The sequence below is a fragment of the Ceratotherium simum genome, chromosome 15 (assembly GCF_057802395.1).
Source record: "Ceratotherium simum simum isolate JZ-2026a chromosome 15, ASM5780239v1, whole genome shotgun sequence".
Taxonomy (NCBI): Eukaryota; Metazoa; Chordata; class Mammalia; order Perissodactyla; family Rhinocerotidae; genus Ceratotherium; species Ceratotherium simum.
Genome location: NC_141914.1, coordinates 14,366,499 through 14,381,228, shown reverse-complemented (window position 1 = coordinate 14,381,228; position 14,730 = coordinate 14,366,499). Strand labels below are relative to the sequence as shown.

The following is a 14,730-nucleotide window of genomic DNA, read 5'->3' as shown; positions in this document are numbered from 1 at the left end:
GTGGTTCTGCTCCGCTCCATGAGTCTCCCATCTTCTTCTCAGAGCTAACAGCCATCCTGAAAATGTTCTTTTTATGGTAATGGCAGACAACAAGAGAGTGAGTCCAATCATACAAGCACCTTTCAAGCCTTGGGTTAGTCACGCCTATGGTATTCCATTGTCCAACACAAATCACACGGCCAAACCCAAAGTCAAGGGGTGCTCACGATGCAGGTGGTCATTTGAATTAAATGGAGGAGGTCAAGATCAGGGCACTTCCTGAAAAGCATCTAGAGCCCCTCTATTTTGCAGGTCTTGAAAAATTCCTCTGAACTACTGAATGAGATCCCTCCACGGATAAGCTCATTTTATCCAAGTTGGAGATGAATTTGCAAATGCTGACCAGAACTTATTTATACAACCAAAAGAGGGTACTTCAAAGAGGAATTAATACAAGAACACGGGGTCACATGACAGATTAAAAAATTACATGACTGGGGCCGGCCTGGTGGCTTAGCGGTTAAGTGCGTGCACTCCTCTGCTGGCGGCCCGGGTTCGGATCCCGGGCGTGCACCGACGCACCGCTTCTCTGGCCATGCTGAGGCCGTGTCCCACATACAGCAACTAGAAGGATGTGCAGCTATGACATACAACTATCTACTGGGGCTTTGGGGGAAAAAAGGAGAATGATTGGCAATAGATGTTAGCTCAGAGCCGGTCTTCCTCAGCAAAAAGAGGAGGATTAGCATGGATGTTAGCTCAGGGCTGATCTTCCTCACAAAAAAATAAATAAATAAATAAAAATTTAAAAAAAAATTACATGACTTATGCTGTACTGTAAAACTGTCCATCCTTTTACTGAAACGATCTAAACATCCTCTAAATCTGCCACTTGTTATCCCAAAACCTCAGCTTATATTCACATCTCCTAAAGAAACAATAAAATAAAGCCACAGTGATTTTTATATAAATTATTGATGATTAAGTTGTATTAAATTAAAAGGACATGAAGCAACAGTTGTATATATATGAAGTTAGTCTTATTTCTTAAGAACTAATGAGGAATTGAGGGTAATTAAGGCAGGCAAACATTAGTTCATTTTCCCATTTATTGAGCTGTACTAGTTATCTATTACTATGTAACAAATTATACCCCAACTCAGCGGTGTGAAACAATAAGTATTTCTTATCTCACACAGTGTCTGTGGGTCAGGATTTCAGAAGAGGCTTAGCTGGGTGGTTCTGGCTTTCATGAGGTCCCAGTGTAAAGATCAACTGAGGTTGCAGTTATCTGAAGACTTGATTGGAGGCTGGAGGATATGCTTCACGATGGCTCACTCACATGGCTGGCTAACTGATGCCTCAGTTCCTGGACAGGATGAGCTCTCAATAGTCTTGACTGAGTGTCCTCACAGCATGGCAACTGGCTTCCCTCCAAAGCGAATGACCAAAGAGAGATCAAGGCAGAAGCTACAATGTATTTTATGACCTAGCCTTGGAAGTCACACTCAGGTCATTTCTGCAGTATCTTATTGGTTATACCAGGCCTGGGACTGGTATTCACTCTCAAGATTATGCAAATGCATGATGCTGAGTGTGAATATCTGCTTAAATTTTACACCCTCGGTGCCTCACTTGCTTTACCCTAGTCCTGGCCAGTTACACAAGTCAGCTGTATGTAGTGTTGGAGGGGACTATATAAGGGTGTGAATAGCAGAAGGCAAGAATCATGGGGGCCATCTTGGAGGCTGGGCACCACAAGAGTTAAGCACTTTGGTGCCAAGATTCTGATCAATAAGAAGGGACTCCCACTGATTCAGCAGTTCTCAACTTTGGTGGAACACTTGAATCATTGCGGAGAGCTTATGCCTGGGCCTCACTCCACAGAGATTCTGATTTAATTGGCTTAGAGTGGGACAGCCAGAGTGTTTAAAAAAAACTCTCCAAGTTATTCTCATGTGTAGTCAGGAATAAGCACAGTGCAAATGAACTAAAGGTTCCTTTTGAGACTAAAGTGCACACAGAATTTGCCTATCATATCTGTCAGCAACATCTGTTCTTCCTTTTTAAGGCAGGGGTGTGGGGAGGCTGAGGCCACAAGGGGTATCAGTAATTTATTCACTTATGAACTATTGCTGAAAACAGAGCAGGGCTTTGCTGAATACAGAGCAGGGCTGGCTGACTAGGTTTCTTCTCCATCACCTACATGCTCTGTTTGAACTGGTTTGTAAAATATTGGTAGGAGCAGGATTAATTCATCAACACTAGTCTGATTTGAGGCTCTTTTATCTGTTTCAAAATAGGCAGACTGAATGAACAGGAAAGTCCCCAGGTGAAAAAGAGAATAATGGGAATTAAATGAGTTTGATTGGGGTGAGGCTGCCTGTTTGCTTATATAACAGCTTGGTAATAGTTTGATGCACGCATGCACATGTGCACACTCATGCACACACACATACGTGTGCACAAAGGTAAAGCTGAGAATGAAACTACTCTTAGCTCATATAACTTTAGAGGCCAGCGCAGAGTTGTACCTACTAGGCTACTTGGTTGTTAGCTAGTCACCTCTGATCCCTCCTCATCCCGTGGGGGAAGAGCCTGGGTGAACATGGGAGGAAGGGTGAAGGAGGATTGGAACCAGGGTTCTTGTGCAAGGTATTCTGTTTTCCTCCGGTGAAAACAAACAACAGAATTTCAGTTGGAAGACTAATTGCATTTTCCCATTATTTGGAACTCTTGCTAGGACTTTTGCATTTTCATCTTCTTGTAATTTTCCTAGGGAAGGCAATAAACCTCAGAGATTATCATAATTTTGGCAAATAGTTTAGAACGTTGGCAGATGCCCAAAGAGAAGAGGATCTGGCGTGGACATGTGCTTGAAATCATTGTCATCACCTCAATCAGAGAATTAAAATGAAAAATAAAAACACTGCAAGTATTTTTTTAATGACAGCAGCCTAATTTGTACTTCTTACATAAGCAAGAAAATCCCTACAGATTGCACTGGGTGTGAGCATGACACATCCGCCCACTCTTGTTTAAATTTCAAGCATATGCTGATGAAAGAGGGCGAGTTGCTGGGAATACAGGTCATTCAATTCTGACACTCATTTCTGCTGCAGTAGAGACTTGGCTAGAGGGCGATTATATTAATACAGTACGATAGCTACCTTCTCAATAGGATTCTAGCAGAGTCTTGCTGTATGGCAAAGTCGCAAAGGACTAGAGTGTATCCATCTCATGACAAGGCAGATCACTTCCAATGGACTCTTGAATGCAAATGTACTTGATGGGAGGTGGCGGTGGCTTGAAAGGTGGGGGTCTTTCCATGCTAGGAACAAAGCATTGCTCTTTCAATGCTAAGAATGTGAGAGGGTGATTGAAAGATATATACAAAATATTTTTTTAAAGTAGGAAACAGAGAAAGAGAAAGAGACATGCCCCACTAGTTCTCTCAATTTTTTCCTGGCATAATCTTCTGCTTGTTAGTACTACCAGCCATTTGGACATTGTGATAATATCACTAATTAATATTTATAAGGTATTTTATAGTTAGCAAAGCATTTTTATCATAACATTATTTAATTTGTATCTAGGAATTGGATATTACTGTCACCATTTTACAGATAAAACTGAGGCTCAGAGATTTTAAGCAACTTGCTCAAGAGAACCAGACCAGCAATTCAAGTCTTGTAACCAGAACCTATACTGTCCACAGCGACTGCCTCCTAATAGAAGTGTTTCTCTTATGTGAGTTAAAACATTCCTCCAGAGACAAAATTTTAAAATTATTGGACTAAAGACTGAAGCTTTCGAAATAGTCCCTTTGCTAACCTTACTCCCAGCCTTCACCCACACACTCATTGTGCACTGTGAGGAATGGTTGAGATGGGAAGTACAGCTCTCCTGAATCCCTGAGTTGATTGGTACTGCATGGGTAATGCCAGAATCCCTGCTGTTTGAATCAGTGAACATCCTTAAAGTCATCTTTGTATAAAGTACTGTTCTTTGTTAGCACAACTCATCTCTTTGTTTGAAAGGCATCAAGCATACAGGTGAGTGAGGGATTTAGCTGTACAAATGCTCCAGCTCTCTTGATATCAGGAAACAGATAAATCTGTGAGCAGATTTGTGCCCATGACTCAAGCACCTCTACCCCTTGTCTATCAATCCATAACACCTTAATATCTGCAGATAGTGATAGAGATAGAGATAGAGAGAGAGGGAGAGTTTCCTATCTCTGTATAACACAGAAATTTGAATATAGAACAATAAAAAAATTAATTCAGATTTTCAGATTCCCATTTTCTCATTTTAATATAAAAATCTCTAATGCCTATTACCTGGTTTTCTGATGCTTTAATGGCGACTTAATATATATCCAAAGGTAGATAAAATTCTAAGAAATTTGAACTTCCCTTTCTTCAGCGAAATTGTAAATTTCTCAAGATTAATATGGTGGCCAAATTGTAGCCCTGGCACAAGAATCCAGAATTTCTGACTACTGGTTTAGTGTTTTATGCACCATGAAACACTCCCTGCACATGGTTATAGAGTCTTCAAGGATACTCTAAGGAGAGTAGAAGAAGATATCGCACAATGGTCAATGGTATCTTAGATAGCACTGTTAGACATGTGGAAGATCAGCTGCAGGTCTCCTCTGATCATGGCCTAATCGGGACTGATCCAAAATAGCCAAGACAGAAAAGTGAGGCTTAACGTTCCATGCCATTTCAGATTGCTCAGTGGAGGAGAAAGAATTTCGGAAAATATTTCCGTAAGATAAAAAAGGGTAACCCACCGCTTACTTTCTTTTCCCCTTGGGGAAAAAGGAAAAAGGCAGTAAAAGCCCATTATGCTCAAAAGCAGCTGGAAATTTCTTAAAATTACCTTTCTCACTCAATTTCACACTTGAGCCTCTAGGCCCAGCTGGGCCCAGGTAGTTCAGAGATGCATGAAAACGAAAAAATAATGACGATTAAAAGAAAAATCAGTTTCAGTTTTGAAGTGAGGTGAGGCTCAGTTCTCATTTCACGCCCCCTGACTTGTTCCATCTGATGAGCGTTACAGCCTCAACAGGCAGAGGGGGATACCAGGTCAGGAGTTGTGCGTCTAATCCCCACTGAGTGGTGCTGGGAAAGCTACATAGCCTATCTGAGCTTCTGTGAGCCTGATTTCCTCAGTTAAATAGGAGAGGAACTCCATATACAGGAAAAATATTTCAAATGATGAGTAAATATTTTGTACTGAAATGATCTCTTCCTACATATCTTAGTATTATACTCACATTTCTTTTTGGTATTGACACCATTTTCTCACTCCAAGACCAAACACTACCATGCAGGAAGCAAGCAGAACTGCTATAATCACTGGCCAGGACATCCCATCTTTGGGCTTGTTAACCACAATTCCTGAAAATGGCATAAAGAGAGACAAACTTTAATGCCAAACTTTGGCAATTGGAAAACAGGATTAATTGAACTATTTCTCCTACCTAAACCAGGTTTTCTCCAAGGGTCATGGGGTGTTCCTTGACAACAATCAGACTCTAGGATCATATCTCTGCCTTGTCCTTATTCCTGTTTTTGCATTTATGTAATTATTTTCATATATAAATGTCTTTCTTGTTAGAATGTTCCAGAACTGATCTTTTTTTTCTTTCATTTTCCCAAGGCTCTGGACAATTCCTGGTATATGGTGTCCAATGTAATGTTATTTGTAAGAATGAATAAATGAAAATGATAAGCTATAAATTTGTTTTCCAAATTTACTCCAGTAAAGAAAACTTATATGTAAAATAGTGATCTAGCTATGGATTTTCTTATTCTTTAAGGAGCCACCAAATGCTTTATGGAATATTAATATGTCAAGATGAGGAAGAAAGAGTAAAAAGCATTATAACACCCACAGCCCTGAAAGTCCAAAGCCAAGCAGGCCTGGCTAACACGTATGGAGTTGTAGTGCCCAAGAGACTATCAGCCAAGATTTCTCATCTCAGTATCACTCAAGGAATGATATCCAGAGTACCTTTTCTATTGCTTTCCCTCTTTTTCATTCTTTCTTCCCCTATCCATTTCAGCAACAAAAAGGAGAGAAGGGACAAAACAAGTAAAATTGAAACCAGTTGGTTTTGCCCTTTCTATGGCCTGCAAAGGGAGGAAGTTGAAAGAAAAGGGCTGTCTACAATTATATTGGTGGGTGATCAGTGGACTGATTTTTCTTGTCTGTGTTGACAATGCCCATATCAACTCGTTCATTATGCTTCTAGCAGTTTAACACCAAGTCAAATGGTATGAATCAAAGATTTTCAAATTTTGTGGGTTTTAGACCAGAGGAAATATAAATATCATATTTTGGACTGTTTTACTTCTTCTCTAAGACACAGGAAGAATTAAGAAAATTAACTCTCTTAGGAAATAAGATTGCCTGGTTCTACCTGGCAGGGGATGAAAGGGAATGTTTATAATTACATAATTACTTTATGTTTTTCGTTTTAAAAAATATTTTACAATCATGTTAAAAATTCAAATAGTATAGCAATATAAAACTACAATGAAAAGGAAGCTTCCTTACTACCTCAGGCACCAGTTGCTCACATTAGAGTCAATAACTTTTGACAGTTAATTATGTGTCCTACCAGAAATTATCTGTACATATATAAACAAATATAGGCACCATGAATATATATCCCTTTTATTACAAATGGGGGCATACTATACATACTGTTCTGTCCCTGGCTTCTTTCTCTTAACAAACGTTCCTCGGGGCCGGCCCCGTGGCTTAGCGGTTAAGTGCGCGCACTCCGCTACTGGTGGCCCGGGTTTAGATCCTGGGCGCTCACCAACGCACCGCTTCTCCGGTCATACTGAGGCCACATCCCACATACAGCAACTAGAAGGATGTGCAACTATGGCATACAACTATCTACTAGGGCTTTGGGGAAAAAAAAAAAACGGAGGAGGATTGGCAATAGATGTTAGCTCAGAGCCGGTCTTCCTCAGCAAAAAGAGGAGGATTGGCATGGATGTTAGCTCAGGGCTGATCTCCCTCACAAAAAAAAAAAAAAAAAAAGAAGCAACGCTTGCAGTAGAAATTGATGAACAGTCAGGATAACACCTGGCTCTGTTTGTAGCCTCTGCCCCTTTCCTCCAAATCTCTTTTCTCTGAGATGCAGCCCCTCACTTATGGTATGCCCCTCACAGGGCAGATCTTCCTCACAAAAAATTAAAAAAAACAACAAAAAAACGTTCCTGGAATACTTCCCATAGACATAGATGCATAGAGATTTACATCATTTGATTAAACGACTGGATAGTTCCCCAGTGTATGGATCTACCATAGTTATTTAATTGGTCTCTTAATGGTAGATGGCCAAATTGTTTCCACGCTTTTGTTAGTTCTAACATTCTAATTAAATTCCTATTATACATAGGCCTTCAGCTCTTTAGATTTACATAGATCATTTGGGCAAAAAGTGCATTTTTGTATCAGAATTATCTGGATTGATTTTCTTTCATTGTTTCAACTATATTATAAATCGTTTGTAGGTGGAGACTAGGTTTTTAGTTTCTTGTATTGCCTCAGATTTATTACACTGCTTTTCATATAGGCCAAAAAACTGGATTTAAAATATCAGCAACCAAATCTGTTCTATGTTTTACATAGGTTGGACTGCGGCCACATGATGTTGTCATGTTAACACTGGTTATCACTGCTGAAGGTTTTTCTTATCACTGCTGAAGGTTTTTCCTTTTATGACATATATGCCAGGATTTGAGATCTTCCTAATGCTCACTCTACCTCAGCTCTGTTAAAAAAAGACACTGAGGGTACCCCAGAAGCTCACATAGTCCTATAATACATAACCATGTGGCATATTGTTTATGTACAGGTGCCTAGAGACTTCATAGCAGTTCAAACCACTGGAGTATCATGATTATAAAAGAAACAATCATCCAGATAGTCAATTCAGGACTACACAAAGTTCTGTTTTAGTTAAGTCAAAATTTACTAGGCTCTACACTGAAAATATGGTGGGATATAACATTTTACCTCCAAAGTTTTAGAGAAATGAAAGAACAAAAGGTTTTAAATGGGTCTTACATCATTGCTTACAAATATTCTCCCAACTAAATATAGGAAATGAGATCATTGACTTCAGGAATGTCTCACTGGAGAAGTAGAGCTCCAATCTTGTCCCATCTCTAAACTTGAAGTTTAGTTCTTTAAGGCACTAATATCTTAAAGATATTGGTAGGACCTCAGTTTGCAGCTCTATTGCCATGTTGTGTGCAGGATGATGCTCCTGTGGTCTGAGGACTGTTTGACCTTCAATATGAAATAAGCTGAGTACCAGTGGAGAGTTCACCAGTCAAGTAAACACCCCCTGAAGACAAAGAGTTGATTATGCCTCTGAATTTACAATCAAGACCTGCATTGGGAGGGCCCTAACTTTATTGAATCCCTTGACCTCTTATGATATAAAACAAGGGATTACATTTAGAATTGACAACATTTTATTAGTTGAATTATAGGAATACTCTTTGTTCCAACAATCTCTTTCTTGCCTCAGACTATATTTTCACAGGACTGAAATGCTTCTCACTACTTTTTTCCTGGTTAATTCTTATTCACTTTTCAGATTTTAATTTACTTATATCCTCAGAGAGTCCTTTTCTGTTCCCCAGTTAAAATCAGATCTTTCTGTTAGACTTTGACAACACCTTATACTGTATCATAGCATTTGTCACAAATAAATTAAATTGTATGATTACTTATTTACTATGTATCATCTCTAATAGATTATAATCTTCAGGAGGCCAGTGTTTTCACTGTATACCCAACAACTGGCACAGTGCCTGGCAAATGCTATGTACTTAACAAATATTTGTTGAATGAATAAAACATAAAATTCCCCTTCCCCTCCAAAACAGTAAATGACTCACCAGTGATATGGATGTCATTATTTTTAGTAGACACATTGGCAGTTTGGGGAACTTCTGAAAATGCTCTGGTTGAGCTGATGACGACATCACCTAGGGATATAAGGGGGATATCTGAACTGATCCGAATAGCTATCTCAACCTGAGGAAGTGGTGTAAAATCATGAATGGATTTCACTTGCTATTAGGAAGAACTCAATTTGAATGGCCTAAATGCTCCTAAAATATTATGTGTAAAGTTTACTAAGGACCAATTTACTGCAAGGCTAGGATCCTAGGATCTAACAGTTACCAAAGGAGTGAAAATTCCTATTGGTTTAAAGAACAAAAGCGAAACTGTATAGCACACACAACAAAACAATATCTGCTAAAGAATCTCCATGAGAAATTTAAGCGGTTTGGGGAAAATGTCTTACGTTGCAGTCATGGAAAGATGAGGCCTATCCCTATTCTCCCAGGGTATCAGAGGTCCAGTAAATCAAAATACTGATTCTTCCCACTCTAATGTGTTTGATAAGGTCAATAAAAATTCCTTTGCAACATTCGAGTAGACAAGTCCATGTTGACTAATCATTCCATTTTCCAATGGAAAATTAAAACTTAAAATGCATTTTAATGGGTTTAATTCATCAAAAAATGCTATTATGTAGATTTAATTTTGAAATAAAATAGAGAAAAATCTAAGACTTGGTCTCTGACTATCTTCTTTGACTGACTGGGAAGAGTTTCGGTTCCATTCATTGTCATTTTCATCATCAAGATACACTTTGAAACACCTATTTGAGATTGGCTTCTTATCAGTTCTTGCTTTTCCACTTCTGCCCCCCAAAAGCAGACCGTTACCTTCCCCAGTGCTATGTCTCCCCAAAGTACTCACCATGAAGTGTTGAGCCTTCCCCTAAGGGGGATGAAGTGTACATTTCACTGGGCATCCAGGAAGCTGCTAAAGGAAGAAGATATTGGAAGAGTCAATCTATACAAGAGTAGTTATTTTTTTGTCTCTTCTTGACCTTTAATTTAATCTAATAATTATGTAAAAAGGGTATTAATGAATACTTGAAGCAAGATCATTGAACTATTCTGCAGCATCCATTAGAATGTCCCAGAATAAAGTGGGAGTTGAGGGAATGCTTGTGGTCCAGATGTCTCTAATAGGGAAGGTTTTGATCATAACCACTTAGAAGCAGGAAGAAGGAATGGAAACAAAACACTAGGAGAGGTTCTTCCAGCCACAGAGAATGTGTTGTGACTATTCTCATGTCCATCCCATAGATGAGCTACAAAGAATGGGAGAGAATGAAAGCCCAGGTGCATTACGGCGGCCTTTAGCCAAGGAAAGGTGCAATAGGACTTTGAAGACTTTAGTAGAACATGCACAAGGAAACAAAATTGTACTTGTAGGTAAGCTGACATTCTTGTTAGAAAGTGAAAACCAAACTGGGTCAACAGTGAATTATTAGACCTCTATGGTCACAGGTCTTGTTAGCTGCTGGGTGACTCCTTTTGATGATTCAGTGGCAAACCTTCCCTTTGAGTAGATAGCAGCAAACTCAGGCAGCACATATGGCTTTTGAAATAGATCTATCAACTCATTTTGGTTAGTTCCCATCTCTGGCAAGAAAGATTCACTTCTTGGCAGTCTCCACATACCTATATTTGATAACAGGCCTATAACGTGACGTAAAGTAGAATTGCTATAGCAGTACATGGCCGCAATCAGTAGAGAGACATTACGATCGTTTATTTAAAACATAAAAATACATGATTTTCCCAGTTAAGTGTTTTCTTGTGTGTCAGGACCAAAACAAACAAGCAAAGCCAAAATAAAACAAAACAAACATTAAAAAAACCCTTAGCTAGCTCTCCCCTTTCTTGGTTTCCCCCTAGATGCCAACTACAGTTACAGCTGCAGACAAAGGAATGTTCTTAGGCCCTTCAGACGAGATGTAAGTCAATGCTTTCTAGGGATTGCTCACAGGACAGTCTATCATAGCTCCACCTGGGGTCACCTCAGAGGTAAGGGTGGTTTTGTACACAGCCATTTTGACTTTGACAAGATCAGGGAGATGTTCTTACTGTCAATATAAACCTCTAATCCTACATAAGTATCATGACTATTTGTTTGTTAAAGACTGATTACCATGGTCTATAGATGATGATGGACTGAGCATTTTTTTTAATGCCCACTTTTTTTTTTTTTTTGCTGAGGAAGACTGGCTCTGAGTTAACATCTATTGCCATTCCTCCTCCTCTTTTTCCCCAAAGCTCCAGTAGATAGTTGTATGTCATAGTTGTACATCCTTCTAGTTGCTGTATGTGGGACGTAGCCTCAGCATGACCGGAGAAGTGGTGCGTCGGTGCATGCCCGGGATCCGAACCCGGGCCTCCAGTAGCAGAGCATGCACACTTAACCGCTAAGACACGGGGCCGGCCCTAATGCCCACTTTTAATGGTTAAGCTATTAAGCCAGGAATTTCGTTGACAAAGAGCAAGAACTAATTAAAAGAAATTGAGACCGGCCCTGGCTTTAGGTAAAATTATGAAGAAGGCAGTTTGTTCTGGATAACTTTACAATTTTTTTTGCCCAGTATGGTGTGTCCTTCCTTCTTTTAGGGCTTGATGCCTTTATTTCTTATCTCTTCAAAATCTGCTTGAAAGAAAGGATATGATAAATTAATTTATGCTAAAATATAAATGGTTGAACAAGTAGAGGTGGGTATTTTTTTTTGAGAACGATTTTCTATTTCATGTTTATTATCAGCAAGTCAATACAGAATATTTTGTAATGATCAGTTACATGTGGACATCAACAGTTTTTTCACCGAATACAGAGAGCCTGTCTTTTCTGGTCAATTTTCATTGTCCCCAAACAAAATAACTAAACATAACACAATTTCAGGAGATGGTGATACCATCAGTATGATCAATCCAAATTATAAAAATGGCAATACTTAAATCATGCAAATTATTTGACCATTTCATAATACTTCTTTTTACACTTGAAAAGTAGGAATTTTTCAAGTGTAAAAAAACTCCCCAAAAAATCTGTGATAAAATTAAACTACAGTGATTGGTGTGAAGATGGCAGTGTAGGCAGACTCTGAACTCACCTCCTCCCACAGACACAACAGATCTACAACTACTCTTGGAAAAATTACTCCTGAGAGAGAATCAAAAACTGGATAAGAGGAACCCCTGCAACATGCAACAGTCCTGACTGAGGTGGAAGAGGCAGAAACTCCCTTCTGGAGAGAAAAATTCCACCTTCGCAAGCCACAGTGCTTCCTGGCTGCCAGAGAGTAACCCAAAGGTATGCAGCCTTTCCTGGAGGAATGGGGAACCTGAGCTGGGGATTGTTGCCACTATAAGCATTTTTTGGACCCAGCACCACCGAGACAAGTGTCATAATATCTGCCTTTGTTGACTACTAACAACAGGAAATAACCCCAGAAAAACTATCAGACATAAGGAAAGAAAAAAGCCAGCTTTTAATGGGCCCATGTACAAATTCACCCATTTCAGAAAGCAACCTAAAATCACCAAAAAGAAAGGTGCACAGTCCTTTGGTGAAAAGAGATTCATCTGATGGGCCCTGGTTGCATCTTGGAGAGAGGCGAGACCTCTCCAGGGACTGAGACATTGGCAGCAGCCATTGTTGTGACCTGGTGCAAGAGTGCTGACACAGTCACTGGCAGATGCCATTGGAGTTCTTCCCATGGTTTTTCTGCCCAGGATCTGCCCCACCCACTAGAGCGCTGATTTAATCCGGCTCATCCAGGGCAAGCAGCCCGCCCTAGGGACTGGCCCCACCCAACAACAAGCCCTCAGGCAACTTGTGGGCCTGCATAGGCTAGGTGGCTGGATTCTCTGCAGCTGGGCAAGTGGGTCCACCTCTGCAGGGCAGGGCATACATGAGGAGCGGGTGGAGTGTGTTGGGCATTGGTGGAATGTGTGGGGCCTATGCTGTGGGGTGACTGGGTCCACTTCAGGGGGGCAGGGCACAGGCATGGGGCAGGAATGTGTCGACGATGGTGTGTGTAGCCCTGGGGGAGTGGGGCTTGTCAGCTGCAGAAGACTTGTGCTTCTCAAACAGCCACATAGGATATCGGCCCCACCTTCCAAAGCCTGAAACAATTAGGTGCTCCCCTGTCTGGGGCCAGCCCCACTCAGCTGCAATCCTGAGAGAGCTGACAAGAGGTATAGGTTGGAGGCCTACAGCAATTGTAAGCCCCTGAGCCTAACAACCAGCAACACTGGGGACCTACTCACTTAACAGAGAAACTGCAGCAGGAATACTCTATTAGACCATGCAGCCAACTGTGCTGGAGCTCTCCACACCCAATAAAGAGACTAAAGGGTCCATAACAGCCACACACAGCAGAGCATTACAACCAGTTGGCCAGGGGGACAGCTCAGTCTCCCTGGGCATTTACAGCAAGAGCAACCCTGCCACGACAAAATGGCACATGTAGCCCACACAGGGGTCGCTCCCAGAACATTTGGAACTGGTGACGAGATGGAAGCACATTGCTGGGCCTCATAAGGTATCTTACATAAGGCCACTTCTCCAAGATTGGGAGATGTAGCTGACCTCCTTAATACATAGATACAAGCACATAGAAAGAGGCAAAATGAGGAGGCAAAGGAATACATTCCAAGTAAGGGAACAGGACAAAACCCCATAAAAAGAACTAAATGAAACTGAAATGAGCAATCTACCTGACAAAGAGTTCAAACAAAAAGTCATAAGGATGCTCACTGATCTTGGGAGAAGAATGGATGAGCTCAGTGAGAACCTCAACAAAGAAATGGAAAATATAAAAAAGGACCAATCATAAATGAAGAATACAATACTGGAAATGACAAATTCATTCAAGGGACTCAAAAGCAGAGTAGAGGACACAGAAGAACGGATCAGCAAGCTGGACAAAAGACTAGAGGAAATCACCCAAGCTGAACAGATAAAAGAAAAGAGAATTAAAAAGACTGAGGACAGTCTAAGGGACCTCTGGGACAACATCAAGTGCACTAACATCCGTCCTATAGGTGTCGCAGAAGGAGGATAGAGAGAGAAAGGGGCAGAGAATCTATTTGAAGCAATAATAGCTGAAAACTTTCCTAACTTAAGGAAGGAAATAGACACCCAGGTACCAGAAGCACAGAAAGCATCAAAAAGACAAATCTGAAGAGGCCCACACCATGACACATCAAAATTAAAACATCCAGAATTAAAGATAAAGAGAGAATCCTAAAAGCCACAAGAGAAAGGCCAAGTTACATACAAAGGAAACCCCATAATGCTATCAGCTGACTTCTCACCAGAAACCTTACAGGCTAGAAGAGAATGGCACAATATATTTAAAGTGTTAAAAGGAAAAAAGCTACAGCCAAGAATACTCTCCCTGGCAAGGTTATCATTCAGAATGGAAGGAGAGAGGAAGAATTTCCTAGACAAGCAAAAATTAAAGGAGTTTACCACCAAGAAACCAGTCCTACAAGAAATGTTAAAAGGACTAATTTAAGGGGGAAACAGAAAACTACAAATAGGAAAAAGTTATCTATCCATGATAAGAGGGTAATGGATACAAGCACACAAAAAGGAGGATAGATATGATATCAAAAACATAAAATGTGGGAGGAGGGGAGTAAAAGAGTAGAGCTTTTAGGAAGAGGTAAAACTAAAGAGACCATCAACTTAATATAGATTGCTATATACCTAGGTTATTATATATGAACCTCATGGTAATCACAAACCGGAAACCTATAATAAATATGCAAAAAACTAAGAGAAAGGAACCCAAACATAGTA

General features: G+C 40.2%; 1 protein-coding gene across 2 annotated transcripts in view; it reads right to left on the bottom strand.

Annotated features, from left to right (window-relative positions):
* Nucleotides 1–1,086: 1,086 nt before the first annotated feature.
* Nucleotides 1,087–14,730, bottom strand: part of CD96 (CD96 molecule) — a 91,918-nt gene continuing 78,274 nt past the window's right edge. For both annotated transcript variants that reach the window (XM_087439577.1, XM_087439576.1), the window contains 4 exons: nucleotides 9,799–9,864; nucleotides 8,925–9,014; nucleotides 5,267–5,390; nucleotides 1,087–3,310 (listed from right to left, as the gene is read on the bottom strand). In XM_087439577.1, the coding sequence (XP_087295703.1) occupies nucleotides 3,202–3,310; nucleotides 5,267–5,390; nucleotides 8,925–9,014; nucleotides 9,799–9,864 (389 nt within the window). In that variant the 3' untranslated portion in view covers nucleotides 1,087–3,201. The remainder of the gene's footprint in view (nucleotides 3,311–5,266; nucleotides 5,391–8,924; nucleotides 9,015–9,798; nucleotides 9,865–14,730) is intronic.